Raw genomic sequence first — 21,092 nt, forward strand, 5'->3', positions numbered from 1 at the left:
GAAAAACGAATTAAGAGACAGTGAAGACGTACAGATGCCATCGTGGTTCAATCAGTGATTCAGTGAGACATAAGACTGTCTTCATTTGTCTTCACAGCCATGTGGTCATGCTAAGGGCACGAAACATGGGGGAACAGAGAGAAAGACGTTAGAGAGCTAGAGGTCCACGCAGGAGCCCTATAATATAAGTTAACTTCACAGCAGGTGTTAGTTTGATAGGTGTATTTAAAAGTTGGCTTTCATACTGCACCACCAGAGGGGAACATTCATTTGAACCAGGCTAAGGTCAGAGGCAGAAGTGTCTCTGTGACAAAAGATAAAAGAGGTAAATGTTGCGTACACATACATTAATATGCACATCCGGTCTGACTCAGAGCTGTCACCTCTTCAGTGTTTTTTTTTCAAAGGAACCACAACGCTGGTCTGACCGGAACAATCCTACATGACATCTCTCAAGATGTGTGTGTGTGTGTGTGTGTTTTGACTAATTCACAACTGGAAGTTTATGTAATTGCTGTCAGAACCTCAATTTTAAAAAAAAAGTAATTAATGAGCATCCTGTGTATACAGCATGTCCACAGGTCCGTCCTCACCCAGAAGAATATAAATGTAAAAGTACACAAGTCATCATCACAGTGACTGACAGAGAGTGTGAAGGAGTGTGTGTGTGTGTGTGTGTGTGTGTGTGTGAGAGAGAGAGAGAGAGAGAGAGAGAGAGCAAGTGAGAAAAAAACAAAAATGTGAGAGCAGATACAAGTTGTGGGAGGTAGTAATCTGACAGGTTCAAACACACACACACACACACACAAGGTTCCCAGGAAATCTTTCATGATAGCAGGAAGCCTCGGCCGTCCTGTCACACTCTATGATTTACTTGGTCATAAATCACACCGGCTGCAAATGAGCGAGCGTTTCATTTATAAATTACAAAAGCAAGGAGAGAGATGGTGGGAACCGTAGCTGCATGCCAACACACACACACACTCTCTCTCTCTCTCTCTCTCTCTCGCTCTCTCTCTCACACACACACACATATATATCAACTCAGATGCTGTCAGGTCATCTTCCCTCACTCATCCTGTTCTGCTGAAAGCTGACTCACAGCTGAAAGTCAATCATCAGCGTTAATGTTGCTCAATGCAAACACTCGCTCTCCCTCCATCTGCCCAGGTGATGCAGCCAAACACATAAACCTTACTCTGCCACTGACACACACAAACACACACATCTCAAAGCGTGTTTGGACCTGCAGGCACACACTCTCTCTCACGCACGCACGCACGCACGCACGCACGCACGCACGCACGCACGCACGCACGCACGCACGCACGCACGCACACACACACACACACACACACACACACACACACAGTGGTGATGGTGTGGTTGTCACTATGTTCTCACAGTGTGTTTGTGGGAAAATTGGTTCCTGTGCTGCAGGCTGCTCTGAGAAAACGTCCCTCTTACACTCAACAACACACACACACACACACACACACACACACACACACACACACACACACACACACACACACACACACACACACACACACACACACACACACACCTGAAAAGCTGTTGACCAGGAGAGCTTTAAAGTAGTTTAAAAGGTGACTTTCTGTGTCACAGCTGCTTATTCACAGAGTTTGGGATTTAACCTCATTTCTTTTCATTAACCTGATCTATCTTCACATTCTGTTTTATTTTGGTAAAATTCTTCTTCATACGTGCTGAAGCAGTTTGACATATGAGGGTAAAACTTGTATGTTTTTCTCCAAACTATGGCATCAACAAAAGTATTTCACTGGCATAGAAACAGAAACTAATATCAAAAAACATTCAAAATATACTGATGATTGTGCAATCCTTCAACAAGATTCATTTCATGTACTTATGTTAATCATAATCAGTGAGTCTGTGGACACAGTGTTCAATAAAGTTGGAGCTAAAGTCTTCAAACCACTTTGTTTAGAGTCTGGACTGAGGGAGGTTTAAGAGCAGTGGGCCAGATGATCTGAGAGACATAAGTTCAGAAATATAAGAGGGTGCCATGACATGATCTCAAACTAAATTCTGCTGCATTCTCAACCAGCTGCAGTTGTGAAATTGCAGAGTCACTGGAACAGAAGAGATGGAGGCACAGATGATTTTCCTCTACGATGTACTGATTGAACTACACTGAAAAAATTGCAAAAAAAACCCAAAGACTGAATTAGTTTCCTAATGTGATGGTCAAAAGTCAAGTTTTGATCAAACACAACACCAAGATTCTTGCAGATGGTTTTGTTTTCCCTGATAAACACCTGAGGTTTGGATTAATGTTCACTGACGCTTGGTCAGACTGTGGTGAACCATCGCCTGGATATGGAAATGGACAGACTGTCTGAAAAGTGAAGCCAATGCTGAAGAGCCTTAAAGCTGCATTATTTCTAATGACCATCAGGGGGAGACTCCACCGGTTGCAAAAAGAAGTCAGATTGTATTGAAGTCTGTGGGAAAATGTCTCTACTTTTCACTTGATTTATTACCTCAGTAAACATTTTCCTGATGGGTTAATGGTCTCAGTCTCTAGTTTCAAGTCTTCTTCAACACAACATGATGTTCAGTTTTTAAATCATGGTCCATTTAGAGGAAAATAGACTATAAAGCAGGGTATGCATTAGGGCGGGGCTACTGTGTGATTGACACATGGCGACCTGCTTGACAATCAGGACAGAGCAGGTCAGGTCCAAATATGGTTTCTTCTGGTTTCAAAAAAACCAAGATGGCGGACGCCAAATTACTTGATTAACTGGAGGCTTCAAAACGGCAGCTCACAAACCAATGGGTGACGTCGCTTGTGCTAAATAAAGGACAAACACAAACTCTCCAATTTCACTTCATTATTTGTGGACTGTTTTCTTAAAAGAATAAATTAAGACTCAGTCCTCCTTAGCTCCTCAGCTCCACCCAGTCTCATCTCCAGTTCACCAGAATTTGTGTTTTCTGGCTCCTGTAACTGTCAAGATGGCAGCGAGCAGAGGAACCAAACTCAGGAGACTTTCCTCCACAGTCCTCTGGGACACCACAGATGCTGTGGCCGTGCTTTTTCCCAGCGGGAGCAGCAGATAAGTCTGTGATGAGCTGCTGCTCTGTGAAAAATGTTTGATTTTCATCCTCGAATAGGAACAAATCAAGGTCAGAACAAAATGGCACACAAAAAAAAAAGACAGAGACTAATCATCAGCTTAAGCTCCAGGTACATTTTTTAAAAGCCTCCTTCACACAGCTTCTCCCGGAGGAGCAGGATCTAATCACTGATGTTACCTAATGCATCGGCCTGCTGCGTTATCGCTGTAGTGACCTGGCTGAAGGCCTCACATCCACAGGATTATTCTCAGCAAACAGCCTCAGACTCAAAGGAAAGCAGGAAGGAGGTGTCAGAAAATTCTTTCTTCATGTCTGATAAACCTCAGTCTCCCTTAGTCCCACATCCTGTCTCCACTGGAGGGAGGGGATCTGTTGTTTGTTGCTTTTATTTGACTATTTGTCAGCTCATTCGGCTGTTGTCTCTTTTTAGACTTTACATCTGTATATTTTTTGCTAATTGTATGATACCATCGATTTAGTTGTCTGTTTGTGTTGCTTTTTTGCTGTTGTTGTTGCCGTCTATACAACACAATCAGTGAATTTCAGTGAAGTATTTTACTCTACTTATATATCTGCAGTGTACTGCAGTTTTATGATGGTGAATACTGACTGTTATAATTGTTGAATTAGCAACAACTATAAACTCATTAAATAACATTGTGCCTAAACTAAACTAAACTAAACTAAACTAAACTAAACTAAACTAAACTAAACTAAACTAAACTAAACTAAACTAAACTAAACTAAACTAAACCAATAGAGAGCGAGATCACCATGGATGGGAGTAAAGACAGAAAGGAAAACAGTTTGATTTTCCGTTTAAAAAAAGAAAAATAGAAAATTGAATTTGCCAGATTTGTCAGATAAATGTATCATTAATATTTTGAACTTGTTTTTTTCCTATATTTCTATTTATGAAATGTTGGTTAGAAAAATCAGAGTTTAGCTTGCTATGAAAACATATTTCCTCCAGTTCATTTTTTGTAAGGAAATCAAAGTGACAGGTGTTCCACACTCCACATCCTGACCCAACACACAAGAGCCCCCATGCCTGACTGCACCCTCACACACACACAGAGACACATAAAGTGCCCCAGTTCCCACGGTGTTGGAGAGGTCCACTGATGTAATTACAGACACACAGAGGTAACCTGGATTCATGGCCAGAGGAAGCTTGGCAGCGCCGTGTCTCCGAGGATTTCACAGTCTTTCCAGGGGCTTCCCTCATCTCATCTAGTATTATATATTCTCTCTGATAGTTAATCTGTCCCACTGGGATCCTCAGCACTGCAGAACATCTTCATGATGAAATATGTCTCATCCTGTGATGCTGTGATGGCAGGAGAATCAGTCTGATCACACAGATCAGACGAGGTTCGACAGTTTTGTTCACAGCACATTTTTCTAAACTGCAAAAAACCCCACAGCCAAACACTGGCAGGATGTAGGTGGTGCAGCTGGTGCAGGCTGTATGCGGTGCAGCTGGTGCAGGGTGTAGGTGGTACAACTGTATGTGGTGCAGCTGGTGCAGGGTGTAGGTGGTGCAGCTGGTGCAGGCTGTAGGTGCTGTAGCTGTATGCGGTGCAGCTGGTGCAGGGTGTAGGTGGTGAAGCTGGTGCAGGGTGTAGGTGGAGAAGCTGGTGCAGGCTGTAGGTGGTGCAGCTGGTGCAGGGTGTAGGTGGTGCAGCTGGTGCAGGCTGTAGGTGGTGTAGCTGGTGCAGGGTGTAGGTGGTGCAGCTGGTGCAGGCTGTAGGTGGTGTAGCTGGTGCAGGGTGTAGGTGGTGTAGCTGGTGCAGGGTGTAGGTGGTGCAGCTGGTGCAGGCTGCACCAGCACTGTGGCAGGTACTGCACCATCTTTTCATTCTGAAACTATATGTGGTGTAAAACAGTGAGAGGCTGGTGGAGCTCCTCTCTATTAGAGCTGCTCCATTATGGAAAAAATGATGATCACGATATTTTGATCAATATTGAGATCATGATTATATAACATGATTACTCATTGATTGTGGAAACACCACACATTTAGTGAACTTTTAAAAAACTTTTGAACAGTGGACTTTCTTGAACTTTTACACCAATACAATAAAAAAAGTAAAAAAAATAAATTCAATAAAAAATATATAATATCAAAATATACACAGTTAAATATATAATATAAATTAGATAAAAAATTAATTAGACAAAAATAAGGTCTCACACACACACACACACACACACACACACACACACACACACACACATATACACGTCTGCATTACCAACATGTGGTTTAAATATGTCAGAGCTTAGATGCAGGTGTTCAAACACCTGCTTTAACATCATTAAGTTACTACACTGCTGAAAACACTCAAATGTGGTCATAACAACAGTGGCAACAACCTCCACATATGAAATCCACTATTCACACAAAAATCACCTGGAGCCAGATTCATAAAACTCTGTGTATATTCATGACTAAATTCATTCATTGAGAAATCGGCTGCAGGTGCACGAGAATCATTTCCACTCCCACAGTTAACCACAGATGGATGAAGACACTCCCTTAATCCATCAGCCTGCAGACACAAACACAGTCTGTGCCACAAGTTATCAGACGTGGCACAGAAAAGAACGACAAAAAAGAAACACAACTTCACTGATTGTCGGTCGGATCACAAACAGGAGCTCATCAGTTCACTTCGGGTCATTAAGTCCTGTTTTATGTCTTCATTAGGCTCCAGACTATCTCCCTGTCAACACAAAGTGAAGTTCAGCTCTCTCTAATTCACTCAGCTGTGGCGTAATACAGGAGCTGCTCTTGTGTGTAGGGATACGGTAGTTAAGCAGCTGAGAAAAATGTAGCACCAAAGAAAAGTGCTGTTGTGACGTGACGATAAAACGCTGAAAATCTTCTAAATGAAGTGAACATTTCAACAGATGTTGGATTGTTTCAGTCGGCGTCTTTTAAAAGTGTCTAAAGCACGTTTTTTCTGCTGACCCCGTCCACAGCAGCGCATCACCCTGCTCGCGTGTCGTGTTCCCTGCTGCTCCTCTGAACAGACAGCTGATCTGAATCTACTGCAGGTAACACACTGACCACCTCATGCAACCCCACGTCAAATAACCACAACTATCACTTTCACCTTGGAAATCACTTTAACTGATAAGAGCTCCGGCAGAAGTTGATTCACTGGTGCGTAACCTCTGAAGGAAAGACAGATGGAGCTGCTGTGAAGGACCTGGTGTGGTCGTTCTTCAGAGTCTCTGAGAACAGGTGAACAGGGTGAAGTTCACCACCCTGTACTGGGACATGACCTGACCTGTTACCTTTCAGTCTCTATAACACCTCTTCTCCCCTGTCGCCTGTTCTCAGAAGGACACAGTTGCAGCCTCGTTTTACATCTGCTGGTGAACCTCCTGAACCTGTCCTAATTAGAGAAGAGATTACAGAGAACCGCAGCTGTTGATGCTCTGTTGTTTCCCTCACTGTTGTTAAATCTGCTGGTGCTGATGAATGTGTTTTTGCTCGACTTGTTGGCTAATTTTACCCTGAAAGAACAACAGAGTTGTGGGACAGACACACACAAACACACACACCTCACCATTCCCCGAAACAGGAGACCATGAAATTCCTAAACAATGTGCACACACTCTTAAAATAACCCGTCTGGAGAGACGTGTCTGAGATGAGTGTCTGTGTCTGGGGGACTTGTGCACCTGTGTGTGTGTATGCGTGTGTGTAAGTGTACATGCAGACTCGTGGGGGACAGCGCGCCTGTCGTTCATCAGGGGGACACCTCTGAGCGAACGGTGCGGCGAAGCTTTTCAGCTGATGTAACACATTCCTGCTCAGTGAGAGCAGCTCCTCCCGCTGCCAGAACATCAGGAGTGAAACTCACTTTGATGACAGAGGCAGAGGAAGAATGAGACGAGCGCCGTGCTCACATGAGCCGGGTCAAAGGTAGAAGGTCAGACCGGCTGAGGTCACCTTCATTTACTGACACACGAACTGTTTCAACTAGAAAAAAGTAAATGAAAACTAAAAAAAATATGTTTGTTACTAAAGATCCTATAAGATAAACTGATATATCCAGTGCAGGGAAAGTCTTAACAACAGCGCACTAAGTTGAGTTGACCTTTTTAACAGCAGATATGTTGACTTGTCAAACAGCCTCTTTTCACCTTCACTTTCTTGACTGACTGCAGGATCCACACTTTGCTGGGTTTCCCTCTCTCTGTGCAGTGTTTCCTCATCCACAGACATAAAGCCAAACTGATGGTAATTTATTCTTTTCATCATTTTGTTGCTCCTCTTTTTTCTCCATAAGCACGAGAGCTCAGACATTTTGCAGACTTCAGACACTGACTTTTGTGATGAGGTGAGGTTTCCCTCTGATGTAGACCCTGTTTGTGTAGCCGTGCACCACTACTCAGCTAAACCTTTGCAGTCTTATGGGGGGTTTTATTTTTGCCTCTCTGCTCTGCAGACCTGCAGTTTTATTTAAAAGTTTTCTTGGTTTTTCTGATCCTGTCTTGACTTATATAGTTTCCCTAAAATGCCATTTCTTTCAAGCTGGAAATGTTTCCTTCTTATAGCCGTTTCTGCTGTGTAGCATCAGTTAGCTTCAATTTAATGTAGTTTTCATTATTTTATTCTAAATTAAACAAAAAGTGCGTAGCTGTCCAAATACTTAAAGTCTGAACTGTATGAACTACTGACAATGAGCAATTATTTTAAAAATGTATAATTTATACATTTAGAATAAAAAACTTCCAGTGCACTGTCTCCCACACTTAATCATCCGTCTACACCTTCCACACACGTCTCGCCTCTGATGGGTGAATCTAAAGCAGGTTTCTCTTCCCTCCACGCCCCCCTTCTGCTTTGCAGCGAAACGTCACATGACTGAAAGCTGTGAAAAGCCTCCTGCACCGTTTAACTGGCATCTCGCTCGCCTCCTGACAAAAGTTGCCAGGGAAACCGTTGCTAAGGGAGCGTGGGCAGCGGCACGGCCTGAATCCCCGCAAAAGGGACAAAAAAACTGCAGATTCTGCAGAGGAGAAAAATCTCAGCTGATCTAAAACGGTCGTAATGAATCAGCTACTACTTAAGATCCCGGAAATAAATGATGACAAAACTCTACAAGGAAGCAAAGAGTATCACAAGAAATAGATCAATAGCAATGGACTAAGATGACAAGAAAATGAATCTACACAGAAAGTGAGAATGGAGCGGGACCAGATTCAAATTCACCCTCATGTTGAGCTCGTCTTGTCTGACAGGTGTCACTGCAGTCACAGCCTGGAGCTGCTGCCATGCTGCTCTCTGAGCTGCCTCCCTCCCTTTGCCACCATCAACCCACCACAGAGTCTTGAATAGAGATACACCCACTGTTTCCTCCAGCCAACCAGCTCTAACACTTATATCCTCATGGCCACGGCGCACACCACGCTCTCCGTGTTCAGATGATGTGATCTGATGTGATCAAACTGCTTGTTTTAAACACTCCAAAAACTAAAGATATTCACAGTCACATTTTTTTCACTCTTAAAATGAAGCAGTGTCCACTTGTGACCACTCATTTTAATACATGTTATGGGCCCAAAGAAGGTTAAAACCATTGAATATTTCTCAGCTAAACACCCAGACATTTTAGACAAAAGTTCATTGCAGAACATTTTTTTCTTCTTGATCCCATTAAGGGTCTCAAGAAGTGTCTCATTAAGTGTGACCCACTGGAAAAATCTTGATCCACTGCTTAAGAATCACTGACAAGAGAAAAGCAGCAAATTCTCACAATTGAGCTGGAAATAGAAAATGACAAAAATCAATTATCCAAAAAGTTGCAGATTTTTTTTCTGCCAATCAACTACTCTGTTAATCGACTAATCATTTCATATGAAAAGCACCAAATTTCATAACAATCTAACAAATAGTTGGTGAGATGCTTCCATCTGACTAGGGCTGAACAATTAATCAAAAATGATAATATAATATAATAGAAACTGCAATAAGATCAGCTGCAATATCCATATTGCAGGAGACCATTACAGACCATAAATGAAGCTTTGTGGTGCTATAGAGACACCTTGGCCTATAAATCATATTCTCCAGACGTAAAGGAACATGAACCATCAAAATTCATCATAATCATTTTTATATTTTTTCAGTGAAAATCAAATGCAAAAATATCATAATACCTGCCAAAATAACTAAGTGATGCACTGACCGACATTATGCCAACCCTAGAGCCATGCCTCAGGCATACAAGATAAAGTGGACTGAAGACCCATTTTTAAAAATATATCAATAAACAGGTAAAAATATTTATTTTTGTTGATATAGCTATGTTTCACTTAAATCAGAAATGGTGTTATATACCAGGTGTGAGAGAGCAGCAGGGTTTTCAATAATTCAGTCTTTTATACTGAGGTAGATCTATTTTATCTGTCATGTTCTGTATTTGCTACTTTGCCACAAGTGACAACTGTGCTAAATCCCCAGGGACGCTGAGGTCTGGTGAAAATCTGCTGGCCAGCAGCTCGCCACCTGATTGGCTCACAGAAGCAGGAAATGTTGAGTGAATTAACTGGAGCCCAGATGGACCACATGGACCTGCTCAGGTCAGGATTGAGTCCAAGTGTGCAACATATATACACAAACGCGCCCACACACATACTCCATGTGATGGGCGTCCCACTAACATGACATAGTGTGTGTGTGTGTGTGTGAGACCTTGTTTTACTATACTTGTGAGGTCCGACAGTTTTATGGGGACACCTCACATTTAAATGGGTGTTTGAGGGTTAAGCTTTGGTTTTAGGGTTAGGGTTAGACATTCTGTTGCAATGGTTAGGGTTAGGGAATGCATTATCTCAATGAGGGTCTATATTTGCGGGGGTCCCCAGAAATATTATAAGACAAGGATGTGTGCATGTATCATGTTCAGAACTGTGACTGTCATTTGACAATAAATGCAGATGTCAACATGTGTTCGTGAAGATGTGCTCAACATGTAGCTGCTAGCATCTTCATCCTAAGTGTTAAATACCAGCAGCTTAATGCTAACAGAGGCTTAACAAACACATTCACATCCTCTTGTCATCTCTCCATCCTCACTTTCATTCAAGACGATGCAACACATTTCCTCTCTCTCCCGACACACACTCCCTCTCTCCCACGCAACGCACGTCTATTTATACACCACAGCCTATTATTTCCAGCTCATGTCTTTTTAATCAGAGGGTAGCACCCAGCATCTCTGAACAGGTGGCTCACTGGCAGTCTTTCCCTCAGCTATGCATGAATCCACTCAAACATGCAGCAAATATTTCCATCAATCCATCAATCATCCTTGGAAGCAACAAGGCCGGGGTGCTTTAACTCTTCTTCATCCATCCATGTGTCGATGAAAAGAATGGATGGAGAAGGAAGCAGATGAAGAGGTGGAGAATAGACAGTGAGAAAGAAAAGGAGATACACCATCATAATTTCCTCCATCTCCATTTCAGGCTACATGGCTCAGTGGACAGAACTGTGACTGTATGAAGTCAGATGTAGCCAAAACATTAGCTGGCATGTTGACGGAGTCCAAAATCATAGCCAAAAAGGCAGGGTAAAAAAATCTTAGAACATTTTCTCCATTATAGCATTAAGTGTCATATGTACAAAACAGTTTCAAGGGTTAAAGATCTGATGTGTTAAAACTCAAAAAATGAATATTTTTACTATGAACTGAAATTTAGACATTTTAGACTGTTTGAATTGTATTATCTTGTACTGTAGTGTGGAATTATAGGTTAAGATTTTATTTTGACAATGGGTATGTTTACGTGTGCTAATGTCCAAGTTATGATAAGGTTTTTGAGGATCTTGGTTAAGTTATATCCTGGTTTCTGAAACTAGATAAACCTTTATCCTGGTTTTAGGAAACCTGAATAAGCTAGCAGCAGTATTCCTTGTAACCAAACAGAATGCAGTAGTATACAGTATTAATATACACAAATACATATATAGATATACATATCATTAAATAACAGGGAGATAGAGAAAAGGGGAAAGAAGGTAGCCAAAAGTAAGAAAAAAAAGTATGACCATTATGGTAAGACTGGGCATGAACAAACTACAAGGTTGTAAGTTAAGGCAGTCATATGTATATAAGTTATATGTATTCTGCCATTACACAAGTGAGAGTCTGACACTAGCAATGTGGGGAATGGGATCCATTTGCATTTCCACTCTTGTCTTGTATTACTGGTTATCAGAAGCCAAGTCCAGCAGAGGGATACACGGAGCTAAGCTGAGGCATCTGGAAAATAAACTGGGTTTATCCTCAACTGAAGATGAAAAATATTCAGTACAGGAAATACAGAGACAGGCTGAGATGTCAAGAAGTGAAAGACACATCTTGATTTAAACTATACTGGGACGTGTTCACATCGATATCACTTCTCTCCCCTTGGTTCATGAACAGCTATAAGCAATGATATAAGTCTGTTTACACATTAATTCTGTTTTAGCATAACCCAACACTTCACTGAGAACTGGGCCCCTCTCCAAGGCTAGTGTGTCTTGTAAACAAGGAACAGAGGGTGCAGTAGCTCAACTGCAGCTCAAGCATATTCAAGTCCTGGCAGCTGTGTGTATTAGCTTGTCTGCTAATGCAGAGAGAAATTATCCTAAGTGGTAAATGTCAAGATAGCTAGCTGTGATGTAGCGTCTGCAGTAACGTGAATCTGGTTATCGTTAGCTTGCAAGGTTTACTGTTAGTTTGCTAGGCTTACTGTTATTGTTAGCTTGCTAGGCTTAGTGTTAGCTTGCATGGCTTACTGTTTGCTGGCTAGGCTTATTGTTAGCTTTTTAGGGTTATGCTAGCTTGTAAGCGAAGCAACAGCACTGTACTGTTTGGAGAAGTGTGGTGAAGGCAGTCAGAAGGCACCCAGCACACATGCGTCCGGTGACAGACGCGTCCGCTCCTGATGACGGTTAAGTTAGTTAGCCTTGAGATACAGGCAAGAGTAGCTTAGCTTCTGAAGTGAGAAGGCGTTTGAAGGATGAATGATGCCGCTTTGAACACACAGAAGAGGGTCTCAACGCAGATATCATGACTGCTGAGTTGCTGGTGTGGAACAAAAACTTCTATAAATCGGTGAAGGAGCGTATCCCCTCACAAGACATTAGAAGCACAAAACTCTCCCGTAGTTTTGTGCTTCTCCTCTCTCTCCCTCTCTCTGTCCTCATTCTGCAGGTATCTCTGCCTCGGGAGCAGCAGGATCCAGATCCACCACTACTCATCTTTACTATTACTATTACCTGTCTTTATTATTAATAACACCATTACCGACACAGCTGTTCCTGGTCTCTCTCTCTTCTCTCCCCTCTCCTCCCCCTCCCCCTCTTTCTATCTTCTCCTAAACCCAACCGGTCGAGGCAGACGGCCGCCCACCCTGAGCCCGGTTCTGTTGGAGGTTTCTTCCTGTTAAAAGGGAGTTTTTCCTCCCCCCTGTCGCCAAGCGCTTGCTCGTTGTGGGAACTGTTGGGTTTTTCTCTGTAACAAAGTAAGGTCTTGACCTTACCCTGTAAAGTGCCTTGAGATAATGTATATTATGATTTGGCGCTATACAAATAAAATTGAATTGAATTGAATTGAATAGTATAAATGCTAGGGAAGAGAACCTGAACCCGTTAAATCGCATAGAAAGGGAGGTGAATAACCAGCTTGTTCATTTTTCATGTAAACACGACCAACACGGGAGTCAAAACCGGGATACTAGTGCCAATTATTCTACAGTTCATAAACATGTTGATTTTGTGGTTAATAGAACAATTCAAAGGTCAATCAAAGCTACAGAGTAATTTATGTTATAAATTAAAATCCATTAAATGCTTTGATGAAGGTTGACGGTTTAAAGTTTGGATTAAATAAGTCCAGATGCTTTTTTCAGTCTGTAAACTTCCAATAAACAATCAACAAATCTGACTGGATTCCTGAGAGCAGTGCGCTGATTAGATGTGACACAGCCACTCAAAAATAATGTGAGAATGTTTATGGCCCAGCAAACCATCAACATCTTCCAAAGCTTACAGTATGTTTGCTTTCCTTTTAAATCAGCAGAGGGCTTGATGTGAGAGTGAGCCGCCAATTCATTTCGACACTACTCTCCTCCTCTTCCTCCATCTCCCTCCTTACTTTCATCCCATTCTCGCTCTGCTCTACACATCCTCTATTCCCTCCCCCAGAGGGCTGATATTGGCCTCTGTATCAGCAGATGACCTCAGTCACTGATCCACTTGCTGCCTGTCTGTCATCCACTGCTAAATATGGAGCAACCAAGAGAGGGATGAAACAAAAGGGTGGAAAGTGAGAAAGCTAAAAGGAGGGAGAGGATGAAATCTCAAAAAGAAAGAAATGATGGAAAACAAGGGGGGAGGGAGAAAAGGCTGGCAGCCGGATCCATTAGGCTCTCAGATCTACAGATCCTGTAAAATTCCTGGCAGATCCAAGTTCACCTCAAACAGAATTAGAAGAACCATTGACTCACACCTGAAGAATGCTTTACTAAGTATGTGTGTATAAGTGTGTGTGTGTGTGTGTGTGTGTGTGTGTGTGTGTGCAGCAGCCTGCCATCAAGACAAGCAAAGTAAGCAATAATTGACTAGGTAAAGCTAAACATAGACATCACTTAGAATGATACTGAAGTGAAATCAGTATCTCTCCTCACATCTGATCTCAGAGCAGCTTTCTGTCCCATAGAGGATCTGATATTACCTGTTTCCATCCATCATGTAATTTACTGCCCTCTGGTGGCAGCAGGAGGCTATTGTCTCTGGAAGCTAGTTTGATTAGCAGCCGTTGTATCTATCGTTTTTTGTGGGTCATTTTTGTGGGTATGGTCGTGTCCTGTTGACAAAGGCTGAGGCTTGTCAAGCAGAGAAGGAAGCTGTATTTCTTCAATGTTTATGCATTGTGGATAATCCTGAGCTCTTTGATGGGTAACTAGCTATAGCTAGCTATGGACAAGTGTGCTTGTGAAGTTGCTCTTGACTCAGCTTCCACTGTTCTGAGATCAGTTGTGATATTGTACGTATTATTATACACATGTGCAGATGTGTGTGGAAACTATACTTTCACATTAGAAAAATATATAACAGTCTTTTGCTCCTAAGCTTTGAAGGAGCTATTTTTAAGTTTCACTATTGCTAAATAGCCAATGTAGCCAATGTCTAGAAGAAACATTTTGAGTTCAGCATCAAAATTAATTCCTTTACCCGCCAAAAGTTGTCTCCAGCTCTGAAAACCAATTGTCTTGTTTTGCTTCTATTTCTATCACTTTTTTTTTCTACTGATGTTAGCATGCTAACAGCTAGCCCTACTCCAATTGGACCAGCCGTGCGACACTGATACCGAGTCACTGTAGCGTCCAATCTGCCCTGAAGAAGTAGCACTACTCAAAGGATGTATTATAACTTCTTGTCTTGGATGCAACTATGGCTGAAGCTCTTGGTAAGACTGGTCAGTAAAAAGCTGTTAACGCTATGTAGCAATAGCAAACTTACAAACAGCTCCTTCAAAGGGTAGCTGTAGCAATTACAGTTGGTGTAGCTGGTTCTTTGGTTCAACTTGCCTACAAAATCTGTAAAAGTCAATTTGTATATGATGGAGAGGAACACAAGTAGAGATTGTATGTCTGCAGACAACACAACAAACATGGAGTATTTTATAATTATTCATATTCTGATGTGGGTGATCATAAAGTTAAACTAACCCCTAACCCTGGTGGTGTGAGTCATAGTCCTGATCAGCTGAAACAAATTTTATCCATCCATTCAGAAACCAGTTAACTTGTATATTGTACAGGACAGAATAAACCAAAGGAAGAGTGTCCCTGTGCGTGGTTTACTATATGTTTGATTACTTTTTGTCCATACTGCATGAGTGTGTGTGGGTGACAATGGCTTTCACACAGGCAGGACAGAAAAGGTCACCTTCCCTTCAAGTGTGAAAGCCCACGGGAAGACACGGTCACAGCAAGAGGCCGTCAGCTACAGGTCTGGTGACAATATTTTGACCATGTACAGGTATTATATAGAACGGCTGGTGACAATGTTTTGACCACGTTAAGTTATCCCTCCTGCTGTCTTTCATGACATGATAGCGTGGTGTGCAGCAGCCGCCCTTCATCTCAACTGATTACCAACTCTGTCGTCAACGTTTGGCTCATGTAACTGATACTAAAGTTAGATGCTTACATCTGTGTGTGTGTGGTCACGGACTGGGATCAGGGATGAGTAAATATAAAATGTTCGTGCCTCTGTCTGCCTGTAAAGCTGTCAGCATGTACATTACTGTAAAGAGATTCAAGGCTGTGTGTGAGCATATTGATTCAGTGTGTGTAAGCAACCTTTTCTAATTAAAGCTACAATATACAAGTTCGGGAAATCAAGCTAGCACTAGCATGAGACTGAAAATCAAACCACTCCACTGCTCCCAAGCCTTTCACCTACATCCTCATCATGTTGGTTGTGTTAGCTAATGCAGGAGTCATGTGGTTGCCAGCCCATGAGTCAGCCATGGTGATGTCTTCCAGCTTGAAGCCTCAGTGCCAGAGGAGAACTAGACCAGAAGTGTGTCCACGTATTGACTGACAGTTGTAAAATCCCACCCCACTAACTTTGGCCTTCTCTGATTAAAGGGATGAGGCTGAAAAAATTAAGAAAGGACTATCTCTATGTGGTGTGTTTCAACTAAAACTTTACAGATAAATGAAAATATTGGAGGAAAAATTACATAGTGTAGCTTTAAATCCTTGAACAAGCTTTTCTGGTGAGAGGTTCTCAACCTTGGCCAACAGCTGGCCTCCATTAATACAGCTGTGTGTGTGTGTGTGTGTGTGTGTGTGTGTGTGTGCGCGCGCGCAAGTATTTGTGTGTGATGTGTTTTCTGGCTATTCCAGAGCCTGATTATTACCTGAGGGAAAGACTGGCCTTGTATGGGGAAGTAAAACAACTCTGAGGTTTTGTCAGACTCATTTTAGTGCATGTGTGTATGAGTGTGAATAAGACATTGACTGATAGCTGGTGAAAAACATAATTACTTATAAATGAATAACTGAGGAAGAGAATAAAAATGTAATTAAAGGGAGAGATAGAGATGGAAGAAACAACGGTGTCTGACAAGAACAGACTATTTCTATTTTAACCCAGAGACAGTGTTAAAACCGCACTCAGGTTTTTATGTGGTCCTTACCTTCTCTGCAGGTCCATCTCCTCTGGTGTGGGGCCATTCTGAACTTGGGGGCCCTGTCTGGGCAATGTGGGGCCTGTAGGGGGCAACACACACAGACAGCTCCTGTTAGACATTAACCTGGCATCATCATTCGAAACAACTTCCTGTGTACAAGCTTAATGAAAAAATAAAAAGAGATAAACATGAAAAGTAATCATATCATACAAAGTTGACACAATACTGTGCCAAAAGACTCCAACAGGCTCCTGTCACACAGATTCAAATACAAAGTTGCCTGTAACATTTTAAAACCTCAAAACAACTTTTCCCTTTCAGTCAAAGACCTGAAAGTGATAACTGCTGCTGCACTGAGGAGCAGCTCAAGTCAAAAACAGTTGGACCAGAGGTGCAGTGCTATTTCAAAGGTGCGTAACCATTGTTCCTACAGTGGCAGGTTTACATACATCAGTCAACTACGATCACATGATCAAATGTTAGACTGACTTCATGAACTGTTTCATCATGTTGAGAATATGACGCAGAATCAGACAAACATCCAGCTCAGTAATATTAGATGATACCATGAATGCAGTAGGTTGTAATCAGTTCAGAAGCAGGTGAATTAACACAAGTAGTTTGTGTTTTTATTGATGTAATTTACTTGTGTCAAGCAAATGAAGCCTCCATTCAGAGGAGAAGCTGCAGTGCAGGCAGAGGTCAAGCTAAGCTAACAGGCTAGGCTATGAAAACATAGCTAAACTAGCTCTGATCTCTGGATCAGATCTTTGTATGAATTTCAACTGGATTATGTGAACTGTGGATTCTATTTCATCACTTGGAGAAAAGAAGTGGTGGAGCTGTGAGGTCCGGCAGCACTACACCTATGAGCTGGACACATCACCTGGTGTGGAAACTGAACCTGTGACCTCTCAGGTTCACGGGTCTCTAACCTGCTATCTTGTCAGGTGCTGTAAAAGAATTTGCATTCATGGAGAGAACCATTTAAAACCTTTTAAAGTAAAAGCAGTAAAGTGCCTTGTAGTAGTTGTTATGTAGCCATATGTTTCATATACATAACACTAAGTGTGCCATATAATCAGATTTGGAGCTCATTTCCTCTGGACACACACTGCACAGCTACACTGCCCCTCCCCTGCCTCCTCCTGCATTAGCACTTATATCTATGTGTGTCTCTCTTTGTGTTCATGTTTTGTTTAGATGTTGTATATCTTGGACTGTTGGGGGGTAGAGAGCTCAGGGACAGACTGAGTGGAGCTCGTATCTGGAGTGATCAGGTGCTCGGTGTGAAGAGGGACACTGTTCAGATTGTCTAATTATTATTGTGCTAAAATGCAGGTAACACGGTATTCTTATGTAATGTTTCATGTTGTTTAGCAGAGGTGACGTGGTCAGTTGTGGTTAGTTGATCAACAGAAAATGAATTACCAACTACTCAGCTGGTTAATTAATTGTATGTGTCATTTTTAATGCAAAAATGCCAGAAATAAACTGGTTCCAGTCTGTCAAATATGAATATTTGCTGCTTTCCTTCCTCTAAGATATTAATTATTAAAGCGTGTCTGCAGTAACGAGCACGTGCTGAAAGTTGGCGATGATTCTTAGTCTTGTTTAATGTTCCCTGATCAGATCCTGGATTAATTCAGCATTTTTTTAATGTTCCACCATAAATTATTTGGTTTAGGTTTAAATAGATGTTTATAGGAGTTTACTTATTTTTTTAAATGAACAATAAGGTTGTGTATTTTTTTTTTTTTTAGAAAATTACATTTATACTTACTAAAGTAAGTATTAAAAAATATTTGCTCAGTATTACTTATTTATGTTACTGTATGAAACAGCCTGCACCATCGTCCATCTGAAAATCTACTGCACCTTTCTTCTCTCCTCTAATTGGACGGTTTAAATCTGCTCTGTGATTGGATTGTGATTGTCCAATCGGACTCAAGTGTTACGTTTTCTGCTCTCTATCTGTGCACAGATGTTCACAAAACTGCTTCTTTTTTTCACTGTGTCTTTGTGTAACCTCATCCCTGATATCACTGTTCACAGGTTTTATTCCCACCGTCTCTCTCACAGTGCATAAAATACAAAAATAAAATCTTTGCACACAAACAATCTCTACATCCTACTGACCCTAATTTGAGCCCATAGGTTTCCTTCTTGTTCATGCTGAACTGAAATACTATTGAATTAAGCTGAGTCTATGGAGAGTCAGGATCTGTGAGTGTAATTGCAGATGTGGTCTCTCGTCTCCATCTCCTGCCGCCTGTGGGTGTAATCATGTTACTGTCTGCTCTAATAGAGCTTATGTGCTAATGACAGAACACAGACATGCAGGGCCGAGGCCCGAAAGCTGCTCAGGAGCTTTGACTTAGGATCAGATCAGGGAGCCAGGCGTTTGTTTAAGCCTCTTCTTCTTATTAGACCAAGATTTACATTACTGTATCCTATTACTAACAATTTCACTACAAGCATCTTAAATGTCTAAACTCGATCCACTGACTCTGAAGGTGCCTTCTCAAAACAAGTATTCAGACAAATAGAAGGTCTTAAGAGATCTGACTTGGTTTGGTGACACCGAAACACAAAACTGTTAAATACAGAGATGAAGAAGAAGAAACAGGGCAAAGACAGAGGGAACAAAGTAAAGCAGCAGAAAGAGAAAATATAAGCTTGCCATGAGATCCCTATCTGGTAAACATATGCACCAACATCTCATCTCCAGAGCGAGAACAGTTCATGGGACTAAGGAGAGAAAAAAATAAGTCAGAGGTAACATAAAAAAATGTATCTATAAATACAATCAATACAAATCCTGTTCCCATAACTGACAGCCACAGAGCTCTGTCCCCATCGCTGCTGTATACCTACATGAAGGCAGCGTCAGCGTGGGCCTCCTCTGGCAGCAAACGTAGCACCACAGTCCGCGCTGTGCACCGTCTGACCCACTGCCAGGCCTCAGGGTGACCACCACCCCTCTGCCAGCTCCCCCCACAAACCCGGTTCCCCCAGAACGATCGTGGGAGGTCGCATACAAAACCATAGCTCAGGCTCTGGAGCTTCTTCTCTCAGTTTGCTGTGTCTTAGCTCTGCATCATCCAGAAGGTAGATGAATTAAAAAACAGGTTCAGTTTCAGTTCTTTATCCTCTGTAATCTGACGCCTTGATGCTCTGACGGCACACCTTTAAAGATGACGATGAAACGCCCGGCGTGGTTGTTCTCTGTGCCGGCTTGCCAGTAGAGTATAATTGATGGAAACAAAGGGAGAGGAGAGGAGAGGAGAGGGAGGCAGAGAGAGCAGGAGGGAGGGGTGGCCATGAGAGGGAGAGAGGGAGAGAGAGCGAGACAGAGAGGAAGAGTGAGGAGAAAGCAGACAAAAGGAAAAGAAAGAGACGGAAACACTGAGAGAAGGGGGAGAGAGAGAGAGAGAGAGAGAGAGAGAGAAGGAGAGAGGGAGAGGGGGGCTGTGAACAGGATGTGGTGGGACTCGCTACCTGATGGGATGGTCAGCCAGTTTGTACTTTCTGGATCCAATCTATTATTCATACACTGGATACAGAGAAGGACACAACTCTGCTGCCATCAATATCATTACCAGTGTGTGTGTGCATATGTGTGCGCACGCGTGTGTGTGTGTGCTTGAGTGTGTGTGTTTGGATACAGCGGATGAGAACCCAGCGAGAACTCCACAGTTTGACGCTTCATAAATGTCTTTTACCTGAATTATTCATTCAGATCCCAGAAAGAAGCATCAAATAGTAAAGAGTCATTTCATCCAAATTAGATGAAAAGATGATACTGAAATCTGAAGGTGTGCTTCCCTTTATCACCACCATCCTCTAACTGCTACTTCCTGCAGGATATTGTTCCACGTCACAGAGCAGGAGTCATTTCAAACTGGTTTTATGAACATGACAGTGAGTTCTTTATATTGGAGGTGTTATGTTTTCAGGTTGTCATAGATACGTCTGTCTCATTCTCATGAACACCCTCATCTCATTCATGCCTTGAGGGAACTTCTTAAACTTTGGTACAAACATTCACTTGGACTTAAGGATGACCTCATTAGATTTGGTGGTCAAAGGTCATAGGTCACAGTGACCTCACAAAACAGGTTTTTCGCTATAACCCACAAATTCATATGGTAATCAAGACAATTTAACATAAATGTCTATAAGGATAACATGAAGTGATGACATTTTATATCCAAGAGGTCAAAGGTCAACTTCACTGTGACATCATAATGTTCTTAAAAAAACATTATTAAATGCTGTAACTCAGGAGGGAGATTGTGACCATGTTTCCTGCAACTTGGCTGGTTGACGGAGGTTAACAACCAGGCGGTGATTCTAGTTTCCACACATACTGATGTCAAAACAGAGAAAACATATTTTCTCAGCAGGCATTTGAGTGAGCAAACCATTTGAACCATCTAATAATGTTGTGGTCTTTAGCAGAAATGTAACGCTTTACTAAAAAATAGCAATTTTGGTTATGTCGTTTGCCCCATGATGATCGGCTGTACTTTCCTAACACTTCAACCCACCTGTCTTTATAATCTGTGAGCAGGTGAATGAGGACACAACAAAGGGAGAATAATAGGAGAAGAAGAAGGGAAAAGATTCTTTCAAGTGAGAACAGGGAGAGATTGAGTGTTTGACAGAGTAAATTATATGAGTGGACAGAACTGAAGGACGTGGTCATCACCCTGTCTTTAACCTGCTCACCCATCCATT

At 42.0% G+C, this 21,092-nt stretch overlaps 1 protein-coding gene across 7 annotated transcripts in view; it reads right to left on the reverse strand.

The window, feature by feature from the left end:
- Positions 1–21,092, reverse strand: part of enah (ENAH actin regulator) — a 130,349-nt gene that overhangs the window by 23,513 nt on the left and 85,744 nt on the right. For all 7 annotated transcript variants that reach the window (XM_071478516.1, XM_071478511.1, XM_071478515.1 and 4 more), the window contains one exon: positions 16,356–16,428. In XM_071478516.1, the coding sequence (XP_071334617.1) occupies positions 16,356–16,428 (73 nt within the window). The remainder of the gene's footprint in view (positions 1–16,355; positions 16,429–21,092) is intronic.

Source organism: Trachinotus anak, unplaced genomic scaffold, assembly GCF_046630095.1.
Source record: "Trachinotus anak isolate AG129_WGS33_773 ecotype Australia unplaced genomic scaffold, CSIRO_AGI_Tana_v1 ptg000005l, whole genome shotgun sequence".
In the NCBI taxonomy this organism is placed as follows: Eukaryota; Metazoa; Chordata; class Actinopteri; order Carangiformes; family Carangidae; genus Trachinotus; species Trachinotus anak.